The sequence below is a fragment of the Equus asinus genome, chromosome 5 (assembly GCF_041296235.1).
Source record: "Equus asinus isolate D_3611 breed Donkey chromosome 5, EquAss-T2T_v2, whole genome shotgun sequence".
Classification (NCBI taxonomy): Eukaryota; Metazoa; Chordata; class Mammalia; order Perissodactyla; family Equidae; genus Equus; species Equus asinus.
The window spans coordinates 32,085,269-32,105,612 of NC_091794.1; the positions used below are offsets into that span (position 1 = coordinate 32,085,269).

Below are 20,344 nucleotides of genomic sequence, written 5' to 3' on the forward strand. Positions count from 1 at the left end.
GATAAACTCTTAAAATTTTTAATATCTCTCAATTTATCTTTTGACAATAGCAAGTTAGAAAAAAGGATTCTAACACAGGTTTGCTTCTTCCCAGAGTCTAAAATATAACGCTGACTGTGGCCAAGTAACTTCCCTTTTCTTGGATTCAGTTTTCTCATGTATAAAAAGGTGAAACCAGATGATCTCTAACTCCTTCCATGTCTATAATATGTTGGGTTTATAATCAATGCCAACTTCAAGAGCGTTTTCTAGCCTAAATCCTAAAAATGTAAAATCAAGCCAGTTTTTCACGGAAAAGAGCGGGGGTGGGGTGGGTGGGCACTAGTTAATAGAAAGTAGAACAAACTGAGTGAATCTCTTTAATGAGGAGCATCAAATCCTTGATTAGTGGTTTCCAGCATCAGAAGGCACATGTCACAGCCAAGAGGCAGTGGGGCAGATCACATCTGTCTGAATTAGGGAGTGTTATTAGGTAGTCTTATTTCCAGTAGAAACTCTGAAGCTATCTTCATGCTCAACTTTCCCTCATAACACCCACTTTTAAAAAGCAGAGGAGTCAGAAATGTCAGCTTGTCCTCGAAGGCAGCTCCCTCGGGCGTTAGCTGCCTCTGTCTTATTAAGTATAGTCAGGCATGACTCAGCTCCTCCATCAACTGTCTGGGAAGGAGAACATTTCATGCTGGTAGAAAATCACCTTAAGCAGAACAATGGCAGGCATTTAAGGTACACAGTTAGGGCTGGGTTACTTATTACTCAAAATCAAATCACCCTTTTCCTACCCTAGACAGGAAAGCATAATCATATCCAATAAAGAAACAAGACTGCATCTGCTTAGAACACATCAGATCACCCTGTCACCTTCGGGTACAAGTATCAGCCACTCAGACACCTCTTCTGTCTATGTCACAAAGCAAGGTGAACTGTGGGTTATGTCATGTCCTTCAATCAATAAACTCCGTCAGTGAGAACCTACCACAGGCAACAGTTTATAATAGGCTTCAATCGTGGGGGATAAAGATACAAGGAAGACATGGTCTTTGCTCTCAATGATCTCATTACCTAGAGAAGGTGAACAGACAGGTAAACAGTTAATCGCAATGCAAAGCAAAATGAGGTAACTGCTAAAAAGAAAAGGATGCAGCATGCCATAAGAGAGCAGAAGGTGTTCTTGATTCTGACTGCGAAAGGGGAGAGGTTCAATGAAGTCTTCACAGAAGAGATGGCATCTGATTTAAGATGAAAAATGAATGGAATGTGCACCGACAGATACAAGGGGAGGAGTCCAGGCTGATGGAACAGTGTACGTAAGGGCATAGAGGGTGAGGGAGCCTGACCAGTCTGTCACTCAGCTGGGGCTGGATAACAAGATGTGGGAAGATTTAGCAGAGCATGAGTACGGATGACTAGGGTTATACAGGGTAAGAAATTCCTACTCTATCTTGATAGCAACTAAGAGTTACTGATGGTACTTGAAGAACGAAATGATACCTACTAATGATAACTATGGCAGAGACAAAGACTGGATTGGGAAATATGTTTGTGCCTTGCGGCTGTCTGATGGGTCACACACATGCAGTTCCACATGTGGCAAGAATGGAATTTTTTTATCCATGTGTTATCTCTGCTTTTATGAAGACAAAAGAGGCAATTACAGCAACCTGGGAGGGGGTGTGGGAGGAGGCAGTGAGGCTAATCCCTTCTGTGATGGTCCTTTTGCTCTGCAACTGATGGAGTGGAAGACTGTGATTTATCAAGGTGAGAAAGACATTGCCCAGTGCCTGTTCCTTCTCCATCCTCCAACCCCCATCATCATCACTGATAACACATGGGGTTGTAGAGGGGTAGCCACTTTATTACAGTTTCTGGAGCTAATTATCCAGAAACTTTATTTTTTTCTCTCTTGTGGAGCCTATTCTCAAGGTATTTTAATAACCAGAAGCCTCAATGTATGCCAAAGTATGGTACACCATCTATACATCCCTTATGGCACTCAGAACATCATTCCATAAGTTACAGATGTTTCAACACCTGGGTTCTCTCTCCGACTACCTAAAGGTTCCTTATCAACAGGACAATTATTCTTTTCATCTTCATGGCCCAACTGTGCCTGAAAAAGCCAAGAAGCTCTGTAAACATTCTGAGCAGGGAAGAGAATAGAGGAAGATCAAATGATGCACCTGGCAACAGGACTGGAAAATAACTGGAAAAATTAAAGGTTAGCAAAGACAAGCCACAGCCGAGAAGAAAATATTTAAAAATCACAGATTTGTTAAATGACTTATATCCAGGATATATAAAGAACTCTCAAAATTCAATAAGAAAACAAACAACTTAATTTAAAAAGGGACAAAACATTTCAACAGATATTTTATCAAAGATATACAGAGATCAAGCATATGAAAAAATCTCCAAAGTAATTAGTTATTAGATAAACACAAATTAAGAATTATGCAAGATACTACTACATACTTATTAGAATGGCTAAACTTTTAAAAACGGAAATTACTAAGTGTTGATGAGGCTATGCAGCAGCTGGAACTCTCATCCATCCTGAGGGGATTGCACAATGAAGTACAACCACTTTGGAAAACAGTTTGACATTTTCCTGCTTTGTTAAACATACACTTAGGTACAACCTAGAAATATTAGTTCTAGGTATTTACCCAGGAGAAATGAAAACTCATGTTCAGACAAAAGCCTGTGCACAGATGTTTATAGCAGCCTTAATCACAACTGTCAAAGATTTGAGTGTGCCAAATGAACTTTAAGTAGGGAATGAATAAGCAAATGGTGGTGTATCTATATAAGAAAATACTACTCGGCAACAAGGAATGAACTTCTGATACACTCAACAATATGAATGTATCTCGAATGCGTTATGCTAAGTAAAAGAAGCCCAGTCCCATAGGACTCCACCTAAATGACATTTTGGAAAAGGCAGAATTAGAGGAACCGAAAACAGATCAGCAATTGCTGGTGGCTTAGGGTCAGGAAAGGTTGACTGTAGAGTGGAAGCACAAGAGAAATTCTGGGGAGTAATGGAACTTTTTCTGCCTCTTAACTATAGTGGTTTGCAGTTGTACACGTTTGACAAAATTCATAGACTTCATACACCAAAAACTGAATTAAAAAAAATAAAAATAAATTTGAAAAGTTCAAGAGTTGTGCAGAGTAAAAGTCAATTCAGATAATTCCAGCCTCTTGATTAGAGATTTGACTTTACTTGTACCAATGGGCAGGGGGCAAGCATTCGCTTATGGACTCATTCCACAATGCCTTTTCCCTACCATCTCCAAGCAATCAAATCACATGAATCCTCCAAGACCTAACTTGGTTACCATCCCTCTAGATAGAGCTGGCTGCTCTCAGTTTGAAGTTATTTCTTTCACTTCTAAACCACAGTAGCAGTTTCTCTGCTCCTCTCTTGTAAGACTAACCACTTTCTACATTGCATAATTGTTATTCAAGGTAAATGGCTGCTCCCCTGCTAGATTGTGAGCTCAGAGACAGGGCTTGGGTCCTTGTCACCCAGCATATTTCCCAGGACACAGAGTTTGGTGGATATTTGTTTCTAAAGGGGTGGAATAAGGAAGCTCACTGTAAAACAAGAGATCAATAACTGCATAGAGATAAAAGTCTGTGCTTCCTCAGAACTCCCTGATACACACACCATGCTCTCCCACACAAAATAATCTCATAGCTGGTGTAAAGAAGGAAATTTTAGCCATTTACTATATCCATCCATTCATTCACTGAGTATTTACTGAGCACTCAGTGAGTGCAAGGCCTTCTTTAAGGCACTAAAGACACGGAGGTGAATAAAACTGTGCCTGTCCCCATGGAGTTGTCATTCCAGAGAAGGTAACAGATATTAAATAACAAATTAACTAGGTAATTAAGCAAATGATTATACAATGAATAACTTAATTGCCTCTGAAATGGGTACCATGAAAAGAAGCATGGGGTCATATGAAAGAGTATATAAGAAGGATCTCACTGAGCCTGAGTGCTTGGAGAGACTGGGGGGTGTTCCCTGAAGAGGTTGCTTTAGAGCTGAGTGCTATAGAATGAAGGTGTGAGAGGCAGAGTTGAGAGGAGACTGTATGAAAGCCTTAAAGTAGAAAGGAAACATTATATGTGAATGTCTGAAGGTATCTCAGGAAGCTTCATTGCCAGGATCAAGAAAGGGGAACACAAACAGGTTGAAGCAACAGGTAGAGACCCAAACATATAGGGCCAGATGAGCCACTGTAAGGAATTGAAATTTTATGGTAAGAGTAATGAGAAATACTTCCAGGATTTTCATCAGAGGAGATATTTGATTTAATTTACAATTTTAAATAGACAACATTGGTTGCCGTGTAAAGAATGGATTGTAGGGAGTAAGAGCGGAGGAGGAACAGCCAGTTTTGAAGCTACTGCAGAAAAGTTCAAAAGTGAGATGGTGTGGTGTGGACTGAGACGACAGTTAAGATGGAGAAGTGGACAGAGCCACATGAAAGAAGACCTGAGACAGACTGATGAAAAAAGCACAAAGAAAAAGAAAGCCAACTCAGTCCAGAAGCTCAAACTTACAACTTCAATTATGGGGTCCTGGAGGGCTAGAATCAGAAGGAACTAAACAATTTTACAGATGAGGAAATGCAGATTCAGAAAGATTAAGGAACTTGTCCAAGGTCACCCAGTAAAGTAGCAACAGAGCTGAACCACAGTATCAAGGTGTTTTATGTTCCTGCGTTATTTCTCATTCATACCTTTTAGAGCCTAAAAATTCAACCTCTTACTTTATTCCTCATTTTTAAAGCAAACACAGTAATGGTGCCATCATGAGTCATGGTGAAAAACAGAGACCCCAAGACACTTAGACATAAAGTAGAAGAGACTGTAAATACCATAAAGATAGGAATAGGACCTCTTAGTTCACCATTGTATCCTAACGCTTAGCAAATGCCTGGCTCATCGAAATATCTCAATGAACGAATTTTCTTTTACAATTATATTGAAAAACACAATTGAAAAATAATACAAATCTCAATTAATTTAGGGTTATCAAAGCCAGACTAAGTGGCAGAGAATCATGGGACCATAGATGGGTTTTCAAGCCACTGATTTTGTAGAATACACTCTACCTGCCTTTGAATTCTTAGAAAATTGATAAGCAACTAAATATCTGGAGCAAATGAAAACCTTTCTGGGCAAAAGTTTAACTACATTTGGAAATGTTGATTCTTGTGGGCAAACACCCACCACTGAACACAGAAATCTCAATCCTAATCTTACAGAGAACTAGTTGGTGCTTACCCACATGCCAAGTGTGTGGTGTCATTTTCAGGCCCATTCAACTGAGCTTCTGTTTACTTATTTGCTTTTGCTGGTTTCAGAAAAACTTTGAAATATATTATCTCATTGGATCTCCATAACAACTCTAGGAGGTAGGCAGGGCCAATATTATCATCTTCATTTTGTAGATAAAGACAGAGTCACATGGAACCAAGATTTGACTTGAGTCCAGGATTTTTTTTCTCCACATTATATATTGTGAATTATTCAGGCCATTTTCTGAGCTCCCATAGCACTGAGATTTAAATTTGTTACACTAACAAGAAAGGAAATGTTCAGATGCTCCTCCCCTAAATCAGAGATTAAGCACTTGAGTCCTGGGAAGACCTGTGAATTCACTGTGACCTCATCTGCTATCCAATACTTCAAAAAGACATTTACAATGGCACAGCCACTTTATAAAATAGTTTGGTACTTCTTCAAAATGTTAAACACAGAGTTACCATACGACCCAGCAATTTGACTGCTAGGTATATACCCAAGAGAAATGAAAACATATGTCTACAAACACACTTGTACACAAATGTTCACAGCTGCATTATTCATAAAAGATAAAAAATGAAAACAATCCAAATGTCCATCAATGGTGAATGGATAAACAATGGAATATTATTTATCCATAGAAGATAATGAAGTACTGACACATGCTATAACTTGGATGTACCTTGAAAACATTATGTTAAGTGAAGCCATAAGACTAAACCAGTTATAAAAAGCCACATATAATGATTCTATTTCTATGAAATGTCCAGAATAGGGAACTCTATAAAGAGAGAAAGTAGATTAGTGGTTGCCTAGGGCTGAGGGAAGGGGGAAGAGGGGATGCAGATTGGCAGCTACTGGATACAGTGTTTCTATTTCGGGTGATGCATATACTCTTAACTTAGATTGCAGTGATGGCTACAAGGCTAACATAACTGGTTTCTATTGCTTTCAAAACATGGAGTCTTTAGAAAAAATATAAAATAATGTCCTTGGTAGTGAAAGACTTGGAATCCCCTGAGTCTACTAGGAAAAAGAATAATAGGTTGGGATTGGAAGACAAGAGCTTGAATCTTGGTTCTCCTGTTCACCAACTGCCTGATTATGGCTGAGTCACCTAATCTCTCCAAGTCTCCGCTTCCTTATCTGTGAAATGGGATAACGATATACTTTATTGTTACTCTGATGATCAAATCACGCAAGCTTTTTTAAACTATGGACACTATATGATGTCATTCTCCACCGTAATGATCAGTTGGTATGACAATGTGAACCTTATATGGCACACACTCTACGTCCAATACTACGTATGTGTATGGCATGGAGAAATGAAGGAATGCTGGCAGATGGAGGAAGAAGTACTCATTTATTTAACACATATAATCATGCCTACAAATATTGAAATACTGGCAGCTAGTTAAGTATACTCTGTAGTACTGATTTCTTAAAAAAAAACAAAACAGAAAACTGCCTATTATCAACAGAAATGAGCAGATAAAGTAGGCAAGAATTAGGGTACATAGGTACTTTGTGGGCTGAGTATAAAGCATCGGCAAACTTTGAAGCAAAGAAGTGGAGGCTCGCTGATTCCAAATTTCAAAAATTTGGGCAACTAATCTTTATTTTCTTTTGACATTACATATCTAGCAAATACACAAATAATAGCCACGGTTATAATGCAAGAAATTCAATGGCAATATCTCTTTTCCCTCACAAGTCTCCAAATTTAGTAGTCAACCAAGGTCATTTCATGAATACTGAAATTATCTCTCTCTTAGGGAAGTTATAAGCATCTCAATTTATAGATAGAAACAGAGTCAATGTTTCCACAATAGTATTTCCCAATTGCTCCTTGCTTATCATCCCAAGAATTCCAACAGTTCAGGTCTTCTTTGTTTCTTACTTCCAAAAATTGTTACTCTTTATTTCTAAATATAAATACAATTAGATTGTAATATATTCAGATGATACATAAAATTATTTTAAAAGGGGAAAACAAACTCAAACATAATTCCACTTTCTAAAGATAAGGACTGTTAAGATCCGGGTGTATTATACCAAAGGTTTTCTACATATGTGCACACATGTGCATACACACATGCACACAGTGGTGTGCAGTAAATCAGCCAGGGGGTGGGGTGAGAGTCTGCCTTATAGTGTCTGTTTATCAATTTCAGTGGGATAAATACTCTCACCTTGGCCCATTTCAAACTACCCACAATCTAACAACTGGCTCACAAAATCCCTAAAAATTGAACAACTAGCTCTCATAAGCTGGTGCAATCTAGCTCCAGCAGAAAACTGCCACAGTTTTTTAAGTTTCAGACTAGTCCTGCTGGATGGCACTGTTTTTAAACAGAAGTATCTATCATGAACTCACTTTCATATCAGCAAATATAAATACATATTTTACTTTCAATGGCTCAATATTATTCCATTTTATTGATGTAACAAATTATTTAAGCATCCCCTATCAATGGATAATTACACTGTTTACAATGTTACCTATTTTAACAATTGTATGAAAAATACAGTTGTGAATATATCTTGATGCATTTCTCTGATTATTTCCTTAAGATATAAGTGTGGAGGGTTCATTATGAGGTCAAAGGGAGGCACTTTGGTATCTTTGAAATAAATAGCCAAGGTGCCCTCCACAGAGCCTACTCCAGGCACACTCTCACCCACAGGGTATGAGAATACCACACCTGATCACTAGACCCCTCTGTCCTGTCCAAGGCAGGATCATTCTTGTTAATTGTTGCTAATCTAACGGGTGAAAAATGACATCTCATTGTTAGTTTAATGTGCATCTATCTTCTTACTTATGAACTTGAGCTTCTTTTTAGTGTGATCAATTTTTTATCTCTTTGGAACTGCCAGTTAAAAACCTTTGCTCATTTTCCCATGGAGTATACTTAATATTGGAAGGATTTCTTTTGTGTGTAAGAGCTCCTTATAGTCTGATGATATTAACTGTCGGTGTCGCAATCCAATGTACACATCAGGATAGATGCGGAGAGGGCTGATGGCCACTCTGAGTTTATTATGACCAGTGTTTCAATATATACATAGCTCGCATCTGTTAAACATACACAGGGGTTCTGGATGAAATAATTAGCGAATGCCAAGAATTCTTAGTGGTTTCTCAAAGAGCCCTCCCTCGGCGTCTGTTTTGATATTATCATGTTATTGCTGTGCTTGTATATTTTTATCTCGGAGCAGGCAAGGTCTCTTAGGCAACAGCCCCTCCTGCGCCTGATATCAATATCGTTTCTCCATCTGTGCCCCCGGGCGGCCGATTCCTGTCTTAGGTTGCCTCCCCTTGGAGGTCTTACCCGTCATTGGCTAACCGGCCTTCTCACCTCTGGGTCACAGTTTGTTGGCAAGCTTTTTCCAGTGACTATTAACCCTTCCTGTGTCGGGGTGGCTACATTTACCATATACCTATATTTTCCCAACTTTTCATTCATCTTTAACTTATAATAGGATGATGCTACACTAATTTGTCAATCTTTATGGAGCAAAATACATCAAAATTTATTTAATGGCCCCTATCTTTGATGATATAAGTAGAAAAGCCTTCTTCATCCCAACATTTTAAAAATGTTTGCATATATTTTCATCCAGTACTTTTAGAGTTTAACTTTTACATTTAAATATTTGATTCAACTGAAATTTGTTTGGTGGTGAGGCATAAGGTAAGAATGTAACTTTATTTTTAAAGAAATTATCCAAATGTCCTAGCATTTAAATGCATCTTTTCCCACTAATTCTGGATGCTACCTTGGGCAGCTGCCAGCTGCAGAGCTGGCTTCCTTTATTTTCTGGATTCCTGTTTTCACTTCAGTTTTGTCCTCTGAGGATTTCTTCCCAACTCAGCAATTCATGTTAAAAGATAATTTATTTTTAAATGCAGCATTTCTAGCTGCTTTACAGCAAAAGGGTTGTTTAGGGGACCTTGTCCACCATACTGAGAGAAACTAAAATCTTCTCCAATCTATTTCCCACATGGCAGCTAGCATGCACATTTAATAATAGATGTCACAGACCTGTTCAAATCCTTTCAATGACTTTTTATTGCAGTGAAGGGAAATGTAACAATACCTTGATAAGCACTGGGCCCTGCCTACCCCTTCCTCCTCAGCTCATGCCGCTTTCTCCCTTGCTCCTGCCGCTCCAGCAACACTGGCAGCTTGATCCTTAGGGTTCAGGCCTTCTGACATGCCATCTCATGGCCTTCTCTCTGCTTTGCATAGGTGGTTCTTTCTCAACAGAAAGAACCTTCAATTCTCTTCTTCTAAAAATCATTTAGTTCTCAATAGAATGTCATCTTCTTAAATAGATCTTCCCTAACCACCTGACAATGGGAGTATTGTCCAATTACTTTCTATCAATGTAATGCCCCATGACTTTTTTAAAAAGTGCTTATTTACTTCTATTCTGTCCCACACCCTCCCCAAGACTGTAAGCTCCATGAAGGCAGAGATCATTTCTGTCTTGTTTACCAATAAATATAGGCAAGCACAGTCAAGCACATACCCACACATTATGAATGAATGAATGCAAAGTGTCTTACTCATCTTTACACTCCCTGTGGTACAAAGTTTTTCGCGTATCAGGTGCCCAGGAAACATCTGCTGAGATGGGTTTCACATCTAATCATGAAGGACCAGCCTCCCTATATGTGGAGGTTATATAGATCTTCGACCTTCTTCTATTAAATCACAAAGCTGCATTCTCAAAATAAGAGGGAAATATTTATCCTTCTGTGATAAAAGTCTCCTTCTGTGATAAATACATGAAATGCTTTAAAATGGATAACTAGCCTATGGAAACACTGATTTCTCTGGGACTGAAGAGAACTTGTGCATTAAACCTGAACAAATTTTCAGTTTGTAATTCTGGAGAGTTCACAGCCAGTGAAATAATGCATCTACGTATGGATTGGTGATAATGCCCCCAGCCCAATCTTTTGTGCTGGCTGTATCCAGGTGACAGTTGTTCCAGCTGTTTTGCTGCCACACACACACAAACACACACACACACACAGACACACACAAAGTGACAGTTTCTCAGAAAAATAAAACATTCTAGCTCCATCAGGAATAAAATGGAACTTGGAGTGAAACCACCATCAGATTTCAAAATTCACACGCAATCACTGCCAAAATCTAGCAGGAGAAAAACTGATATTTTTAGACTGAAAAGAATTTTCTAGACCTGTACTCCACTGGGTACCAAAAAATCTCTGAGCCATGTGTAAACATCATTTACAAAGTCCGTTAACACCTAGGAGGAGGGACAGAGCCTGCTGAAGTTGGGTAAGAAAGAAAAAACAGGGAGTTACAGCTAGTATCTCTGAGTCACATGGGAAGCCCCATAAATAATGCCGAAGCAGCCAGGCAGCAGACTAAGGTTAAGAGCATCCCCCTCCACTTAAACTCACTGTATCCGCGCTGAACCACCTTCCACCATCCATCCGTGATCTTATTTAGAACTGATGTCCTTTAGGAAATCTTTTATAACTGTGGGAAAATTTATCCAATCGGAATAAATGCAATTGAAAGGTCCTGCAGATGTTTCCGGAATCTTGGAGCAGCTCAATTTGAAGTAGTATTTGCAACATGAAAAATCACGTGCTATGTTCTCTGTTTTTTTAACAAATTGGTTGAATGTTTCTTTTCAAAGATGTGTGCTCCATATTGTCAATTACTGACAGGCAGCATGACTGGCTTATTTAGCAAGTGAAGAGTTTTAATTATACAAATTCAGTGGCAGCATGGTATCGTGCAAATAGCATGCATTTTAAAGTCAAACGGGTATACAAGTTTTGCGACATAATAGCTATAGTAAGCTATTAAGTTCTTTTGGGGGCGCGTGGAAGATTAGCCCTGAGCTACCTGCTGCCAATCCTCCTCTTTTCCTGAGGAAGGCTGGCCCTGAGCTAACATCCATGCCCATCTTCCTCTACTTTATATGTGGGACGCCTACCACAGCATGGCTTGCCAAGCGGTGCCATGTCTGCACCCGGGATCTGAACCAGCGAACCCTGGGCCGCCGAAGCGGAATGTGCACACTTAACTGCTGCGCCATCGGGCTGGCCCCTAATTTAGGTTTTTAATTCACTTTTATGATCTGGATTTCCTCACTGGTAAAGACAGATGAAAACATCTATCTCTAGCTCATGGGGCTGTTCATAAATTTATGAATGTTGTATATATACATATTCTCTAGTTCAATTAATGTTACTTCCCTCAACTTCCTTCTTTGTATTACAAACACACACACCTCCACTACATAATTATTACCAATTTACAGAGAATTAGAATAAAAGACATTTAAAGCTATGCTTAGCTTAACATGATCCTCTTTTAGTGATTATAAAATTCAATATTGTATGACGCTTCATGGCTATTATTGCCGTCATCAATTATCGCTGCATTGTAGATGAGAGGAAGAACCTTTTTAATAACAGGATATTTGGAGTAATAATGGTGAAATAACTAAGGATTTTCTCTAATAAAGCAACCAGGAACAAAGACCCTGTCTTCACTTTCTTCCTGAAATTCCCCTTAGTATCTCACTAAGAGCATTGTATGCCGTAAGAGGGACTCCTCCAACACTTCCATTTACTAATTGCTCTATTCACAATTTCCACGATTTCAATTATTCTCCAAACAAATTATTCTCCTCTTAGACCTGAATACAACCTGCGTTTCTACTGAGCCTCCAGCAGTACATTGCTACTAGGAAAGACATTTTACAGCTCAGTGCCAACTGCAAACAATAGCAGACTTTTCTGCCTTAGACCTTACATATGCAGAATGCAAAAGGGGATCCAGAGTCCTATATTCTTGCCTGCTATCTCCTCTCCCTTTGTTATCATGGAGGCTGCACACGGCTCTGTGCCTCCACCATCTCTGCTATACACTTCCTTCAGAATACAAGTATCCCGGTGGACAAAGCATTATTCCTGGAGATGCTGATGGCTCTCATGGCTGGAGGTGCACTAGATGTAAGAAAATCTCTATACTATTTTAAGGCTTCTATTTCCTCTCATTATTTTACTATACTAAGAAGGAGGGAAAGAGCCAGAATGTCAAAAAAAATAAGAACCTAGAAAACACTGAACTCTTCTAAAAGGATACCATCCAATGTAAAGTTCAGGAAAAAAGGGGGCATATTTAAATGTGTACTAAAAAAAGTTTTTTATGATCTGAAAAAGTATACACCTGGGTTTGCAGCTACTCCAACAAGTCCGTCTGTGGGGAGACTGTCTCTGCATTTCTATCTTTTTCCTTGTATCTCTCTCTCTGTATATATCTCTATCACTTTCTCTTCTCTCTCTTACTCTCTCCCTTTCTATTCCTCTTCTCTCCTCCTCCCTGCTCCTTCTCTTCACTTTCCTTTACCTTGAGTGGACAGTAAAAAATGCTTCAGAGGCATTTAGAATCAAGCCATGGATATCATACAGTCTTGCATAAGAGAAATTCAATTTTCCCTTGGGGACCAGACAGATCAAAAGGTTCAAAGCAACTTAGAAAATATGAGGATAAAATTAGTGCTTTCTCTCTGAAAAGCAAAAATTAGTTCATTAAGCAACTTCTGGGGCAGGCTAGAGTCTCAAAGGAAGTAGAGGGACAGACTGAACTCAGGTTCATCAGTTTAAGCTATTAGGTATAATGTGTTTAAATAGCAAACAAGTTTGCAGTCAATGATTAAAGGTTTCTCCCCAAAGTAAAAAAGGGCAAACAGAGCTAAGGTAAATAATAGTTAATAATGGTTGAAATTCACTTGGGAACAACAATTTGTATATCTGTGTTTGCTTTAACAATACAGTCCTATAATTCAACTATAGTTGGACTTGCATGCAAGTTTAAGCAATTACGAATCAAATAAAACCCATGATATTATGTTAATAAAGAGCTGTATTTATGTAGAAAAACCACTAGTGACTGAGGGATGCACTCTCTTTCCATTTCTTTCCTCTCGAATATCTACACTTACGGCATAGGCCCCACAAGTTCCATTGAGGAAGCAGAGTTGGCAAATATTCTTCACTTGGTCCCAAACTTTAAAGGGACCACAATGTTCTGTTATATAAGCTAAGGGAAAAATGCAAACATCACTACCTTGGTGTACATATCACAATGCACACTCCTGCCTAACTCAAGGAGTACTTCAAAAAATATGAAAGTATCTCAGAAGATAAAAAACAACGGACTGACGGGCAAAGAACCTCAAACTATCATTCCAGATCCTACAAATACTGCAGGAAAGTGACATATATTTCTCAATAACGTACAGAAATACCAAGAGTTTCGAATCTGACAGAAGGAGAAATGAAATTTATGAAACAACAGAACTCAGCCAAGTCTAGATTATTGAGGGCGTGATTATTTTATCTTTTTTCTCTCATTTTGTATTTCCATTGTTGCTACTGCCTCTAAAACAGAGAAAGACAAAAGAAGCAAATTCTATATATCAGTTTTTATAGGTTTGGATGACAAGTACTTGAAGTTATTGACTGAGGTTCCCAGATTATTTATAAAATGTATCCATCTTTTTCTCTGTCCCTAAAAAATAAATGAGAGATAGCAGCATCCAGTGGATTTAAAAATAAAGCAATCAATATTTTGTTATCTTGAGAGTGGATATATATTTTATTTTCTAAAGAAGTTAATCAGCTAAATAGAAAAGAAATTTTAAAAACAGTGGAATAATGGGGCCAGCCCAGTGGCACAGTGGTTATGTTCTCATGTTCCGCTTTGGCAGCCCAGGGTTCGCTGGTTCAGATCCCAGGTAGAGACCTATGCACCACTTGTCAAGCCATGCTGTGGCAGGTGTCCCACATATAAAGTAAAGGATGATGGGCATGGATGTTAGCTCAGGGCCAGTCTTCCTCAGCAAAAAGAGGAGGATTGGCGGCAGATGTTAGCTCAGGGCTAATCTTCCTCAAAAAATAAGTAAATAAAAACAGTGGAATCGGAATGGGTGAGAACTGGCCCAGGAGTGAGACACTGATAATCAAGTTGGTGATTTGGTTCTATAAAGCTCATCTCAAGATGGCAGAAACAAATGTTCTGGGGGGAAAAAATGCAGAAACAAAAGTGATTCAAAGGGCAGAGTAAATTCTTATAAACCAGACACTGTCACCTACAACCACGAACATCTATGTATTTCCTGTAAAAATACTGACTGACTTCCCTTAACTACATAGCCACGTGAGGGAAGAATCAGGTCATTTTTCTAAACATAGAATTATCAGTGTGATACAGGAAGCTGTTCTAGAAAGTTTATATTAGCGAAGTCAGCATCAGGCCAATAAATTGTGGCACTCAAACCTCTTTTCAACACCCACCTCTGGGAAGTATACGTAAATTAAAATAAACGTCAGCGTGTTTCAAAACACAACTGCAGCTAAAAAAAGGAAAAAGGGTGAAAATACTTGCTCCTAAGAGGCAGTATTCAAAGAACAACAGGGTGAAATGTTGTAATTCCAATGACCTTTAGGTATAAGAATAAAATGAAACTGTGTTCTTCAGACACTCTCCAAATGTTTGGACTAAATTGCACAGAAATGAAGTGTGTTCAGGATGACCAGCCATGAGCAACAGAGACAGGACTGAATGTCACAAGTACATCCAAGTATGGAGTTTTTCAAAAAGGACATTCAAATAATATGAGCTCATGGGGGCAGCAACAAATTGAATTTCTACCAAAAGCTAAAAGAACCATTACATAGCACTGAAAATATTATATGTCCCGGCAGAAGTGAATAAGAGAGAATTAAAAAAAAAGAACAAGCCAACTATATCTACAATACATTAAACAAGAATATTCTCTTTACCTGCAGGGATTGCTGTCCTTCACAATCTGTTCCCAACCTACCTTCCAGCTTGGCTTCTAAATGTCCTCATGCCACCCCTTCAGTTGCACTGCACTATTCTGTTCTCAGATAAGAGACGTATTTTCTCCTTCAAAAGAACAGTTGTTCTTTGATTGAGAAGTCTTCCCCAATACCTCTCTACAGGACTGATAACTTTCTCTACCCTCTCATGGCATTCTATTTGGTATTTATTTCGTCTTCTTTCTCCCAGACTTTACTGCAAGATGCTTACAACAAGAACTTTTCCTTATTTACCCTGAATTCTAAAATATAAAATGGCCAAAGACATGATCTTTAGAATGAAGTGAAATCATTGTAAGATAAACACTTGTCATTAGAAATTCCTTAATTGAATAACAGGAACAGAGTACGATGTGTATATCCATGACATACAATAATGTCTATAATGCTCTTTAATAAAAAAGTAAGAAGGTAGAATTGGTTGGGGTTTTGCTCTGGTTGGTTGGTTGGTTGGTTGGTTAGTTGGTTTGGTTTCTAAGTAAGGACACAGTGATACCAAGTGATTAAACGATTTCTTTAATATCATTGAACAACTCACAAAGTAGAATAGTCAGAACTTAATGTCCCTTGATTCCTGGTAAACTACAGTGTTTTTACTTATTTATTTATTTTGCATAGTATAATTCATTCTCAGTAAGCCAAAAGACTATTTCCATCCTCTGCAAATTTCCTTAAAATAATGGAAAAGAAATTAAGAGATCTTACCTCCATTAGCAGAACCAAATCCTAAAAGAAGGTACTGTGGTATAAAGGGAAGAGCTCTGCTCTTGGAGTCAAGGCAGCCTTCAAAATTCAGCTCTATCAGGCATGCCACCACGAGCACTGTTAATTGAGGCCACCTCCCTGGCTCTTCATTTCCTAAACTATAAAATGGATGGAAGAATCTCTTGCACCCTCCCCCGCCAATGTTTTCTGTGAAGTTAATGACAATGTGTGTAAAATTTAGCTGCGCATCTGGCACAGAGTCAACAATTTGTTGACTTTGAAATACAAAGCAATATTCAAAGATATGTGTGTGTGTGTGTGTGTGTGCCCCTTTTTGGGAATGCATTGCTATCATTTTGTGTGGTCTGTGTAGTAAATAATTTTGATATGGTAATATTTTTAAAATCTGCCATATTAAATGTGGTGCCATTTTTACTACCTCCCTAACTTGAAATCATAAGTTCCAAATATTTATTTCTACTCTAAAGGTAGTTTTAACAGTTCAACTTTCTAACACGCTGCCAGTGCAACACATCAAGAGAAAAATGTGTGATGAGATGAAGTTTGCTTTTGGAATTCTTGCAAAGGAGAACTTCCTCGGGTTTAGTATTGGACGTGTTTAATACTATAACAAACAAAAAATGGGAATATTGAGTTTTATGCTTACATTACAGTGATTTTCCTCCTCAAGAAAACATCTTGGAGGAGAGGGGAGTAAAGATATTCCCTATCTAGAAAGCAAAGAAATCGATTACTGAGTGTTTCTTTAGCATTTAGCTAAACCTGTGACCCCTTGGATCTTAATCTTCTTTCTAAATTGTTCATATGCTAGTAGAATCCAAGAGGCGTATATCTGGTAAAAATAACATGGATCATGGGAACTGAAGAACTACTTGAAGTCACAGTTATGCTAAGTATCAGCTTTGTGACTTTGGGTGATTCACTTAATCACTTTGATCTTAATTTTCTAATCCAAAAAGGAGAGTTACAGCCTGATTACTCCATGGTTTGTGTGTGAGAATCAAAGGACATCGAATATGCAAAATGCAAAGTGCTTTCTCAGCAGAGAGCTTTATTATTACCACTTTAACTTCCACATTATAATTACATTATCACTATTATAACTATCTAAGCTTTAACTCCTTAAAAGAAAGTAAATACCGTTTTTTGATTATTTGCTTTTATCACCACCTGAGATGAAACTGTGGCTCCCATCTTCCTGAGTGAAGAAGGAAATCACAGTACTGCTACCAGAAGGACTATGTTCTGAAGACAGAACTGTGTGCCTTTAAGTCCAGTTTATACCACATGGAACTAAAGGTCTTATGTTGTTATGGTTCCTTTTTTAAATTTGAGACTTTCCTTAAGAGAAAGGTCCACATGGAAGGTCCTAGAACAAGACAAAAATCATACTAATATCATAGGCATGTACAGTGCTTTAGGGTTTTCAGGTGATTTTTCCTTTGTCTTCACATTGATCTTGATTCCAGTAAGATGAGTACCTGATGCACAGCAGGAGCCTCATGAACCACCAACAAGTCTGCCGCCATCTACAGTGCTGTAAGAGGCAATACCTTTCTGCAGGAGAGGATGTGCAATGATCCCTTTTTTCCCCTAGTAGTCCAGAGCCAGTAGCCCCTTTTATTTTTGTCAACAATGCTTCCTTTTTGTTCCTCTCCCTCCAACTAGGAAGCACATCACTGACACAGACACAATATACCTTTTCATAGAGAAGGCAAATGAATATGTGCCAGATGGGCTGAGGGGATTACAACATGTTTCCTGCTCCCATGGTGACTCAATGGGGCTGGTATGAGAACTCATCTTATTCAAGAAGTCAGCTTCCCCGGCAGAATTATGAGTCACAGTTCCTGGGTAGAAAGCTCACTTTCCAACAGCATTTGGGGTGGGTTGAGGGGGTTCCTTGGATGGATTACAGAAAAGGTCATTCAGAAAAGCAACACGGCTAGGACTGCTGGGGAGGCACCAGCATCCACTGGCTTCTGAGACTTCACTGATCTCTCTGCAAAAGTAACACAGTCACCTCTCCCTTTTCCTTCAAGGTGAGGACCACACTGATGGATTGCTGGTATGAATCTCAACAAGTTCTATTACAAAACTGTCCATTTTGGCAAAAAGGGATGCAAAGGGACATTTTTTCATCCATTTAATATATAGCTATGGAGTGCCTACTACATGTCTATGCGTCAATCATTCTTTCAAGTGTTTATTAACAAACAAAAAGGACAAGTCCCTATCCTCAGGTAACTTAAAAGCAGAGAAATAGAGAGAGGAGGAGGAAGGGAAAGAGAGAGAGAAAGAAAGAATGGAGAAAGCACAAGGAGTCGGGGGAGGAAAAAGAGGAAGAAGGAGGAGGAAGGAAGGAGAAAAAAGGAAGAGGAGAGAAGAGAAAGAGTTACTATGTCGAGAAATGATGAGTGTTATCAACAAACTAAAGCAGTACAAAGGAATAGAGAGGGACTGGCAGGGCTATTTTAGTTAAGATGGTTAGGGAAGCCCTCTATAAGCAGATAATATTCAAGCATAGAACTAAACCCAATAAGAACTAATTATAATCAGGGGTTATATTCAACATGTTTAAAAATCAGGACATCATGGCACTGACCAGTCAAATGGGACACTCAGTCAGCCAAGACAGATGTTGGCCTAAACAAGCAGTAGAGCTGTTTACTAGCGTATCTCAGCTGAATATCAGCCCTGGTTATGATACAAGCTTTCCTCTCTGAAGCCCCCAAGCGCCAACAAGGTGGGAAGTTACCTGTACTTCTCTCAGCTTTGAGCGGCACTCTCTCCTAGTTCTACCCCTCCTTTTGTGCTATTTTTGGCTTCCAAGAAAATGCTTTAAGTGGCATAGAAAAACTAAAACACACCCAGAAAAGATATCAGGATGGTAAGGGCTCAAATCCACGCCATGTGAAGAATACCTGAAGACATCTATTGAAGAACACTCATCAAGGTTATATGATCACTATTCTAACATTTCTGAAGGCCTCTCACACAGAAGAGGAATTAAAGCAATGAGATTCAAAGTACTGCCAAGGTCTTCAAGAAAATTATACATGAGAAGCTTTTTTAAACGAAGATATCTAGGTTTCCTGAATTAAAATTAAGAGAACCATCGGAGTAGGTGTATTCTATTTAAATCAAGAATCTGAACCAAAGAAATGTATGGTATGACAGAGACAAATTTCAGGAATATGTACTAAAAGTTTCTAAGAATCTGATCAGTCCAAAGACATAATGGATTGCACTCGATGATCGCTTGTTAGAGTTACCATCAAATGATTCTGAACAGTAATTCTGGAGATGAGAGGAGACCTGAAAAGACGAACTTTCAAATCCCTTGTAATTCTGATTTCATATGATCAGGTTCATGATGACTGAGTTCGGTTATTCAAACTCAGTAAAGGTTTTGGCTGGCTCCTCTTATGAAGTAAAATCCAAAGAAAGAGTGAACTTAATGACAGGTACTTTCTTTCCTAGGTAGAGGGAGTAAGACAGAAACCTATCATGATTTATTTGTTCTTACAAGGTCTTAATGGAGTGTTATCACTGGCTGTCTACCGCCGGCTCAAATTTGGAAAACAGAGTCAGTCTACCATCACTGTCATTTCTTTTCCCATAGGACCTGAGGTAAGGGAAAGAAGGAGGGCTCTAGTTGGCTTGGATGTGAAAGTGAGGGAAAATTCCTATATTTATACACACCAGACCACTGCCTCAAGTGTACTGTGTCCCACAAAGACCAGAGATATCAGTGGCTCATCCCATCACCAAAATTCTATGATTCTCTCATATGTGTGATTCTGTGCTACCACAGAAGACAGTGGAAATAGACAACATTATGTTTTCTTAACTAATTTTCAGAAAGAGTTGACACATTACCCTACTCATGACTTGCATTTTAATAGACTGTCAAAAGCCATTCACTTACCTGAGGCATGACTTTGCAGGATCCCATAAAAGTAGAGACTCATTACACACCACAGAAGTCCCATCCTGTCAACATAAGTACAAAGGTAAGGGAGGTTACTTATTACTCTCAATTCCTTAAATAATAATTAGTGCATATGCATGCTGACCATAGACTAGGAACTGTTCTAAGAGTTTTACAATATTAACAAATCTAATTGCCAGGACCAACCAATGCGATAGGCTTTTTTTTAAACGCCCACATTACAGATAAGAAAACTGAGACAAGTTTAAATAACATAACCAAGATCTTTTGGCTAGAAACTAGTAATGATCAAACTCCAGCAATCTGACTCCAGAAATGTCTTTTAATCATTGAATATAACTGTCTGCTTTAAAAATCCTCTGGACTTTTTTTACCAGGAGTCACATTTCTCACAAATAAATTTGATCTTGTTACCCTTCTTTGAATTC

General features: G+C 38.6%; 1 protein-coding gene across 3 annotated transcripts in view; it reads right to left on the reverse strand.

Moving 5' to 3' along the window:
• The window catches only part of IL1RAP (interleukin 1 receptor accessory protein), a 127,151-nt gene that overhangs the window by 65,365 nt on the left and 41,442 nt on the right, over positions 1 to 20,344 (reverse strand). For all 3 annotated transcript variants that reach the window (XM_070509205.1, XM_070509204.1, XM_070509206.1), the window contains exon 2: positions 19,893 to 19,957. In XM_070509205.1, coding sequence (XP_070365306.1) covers positions 19,893 to 19,956 — 64 coding nt within the window. In that variant the 5' untranslated portion in view covers position 19,957. The remainder of the gene's footprint in view (positions 1 to 19,892; positions 19,958 to 20,344) is intronic.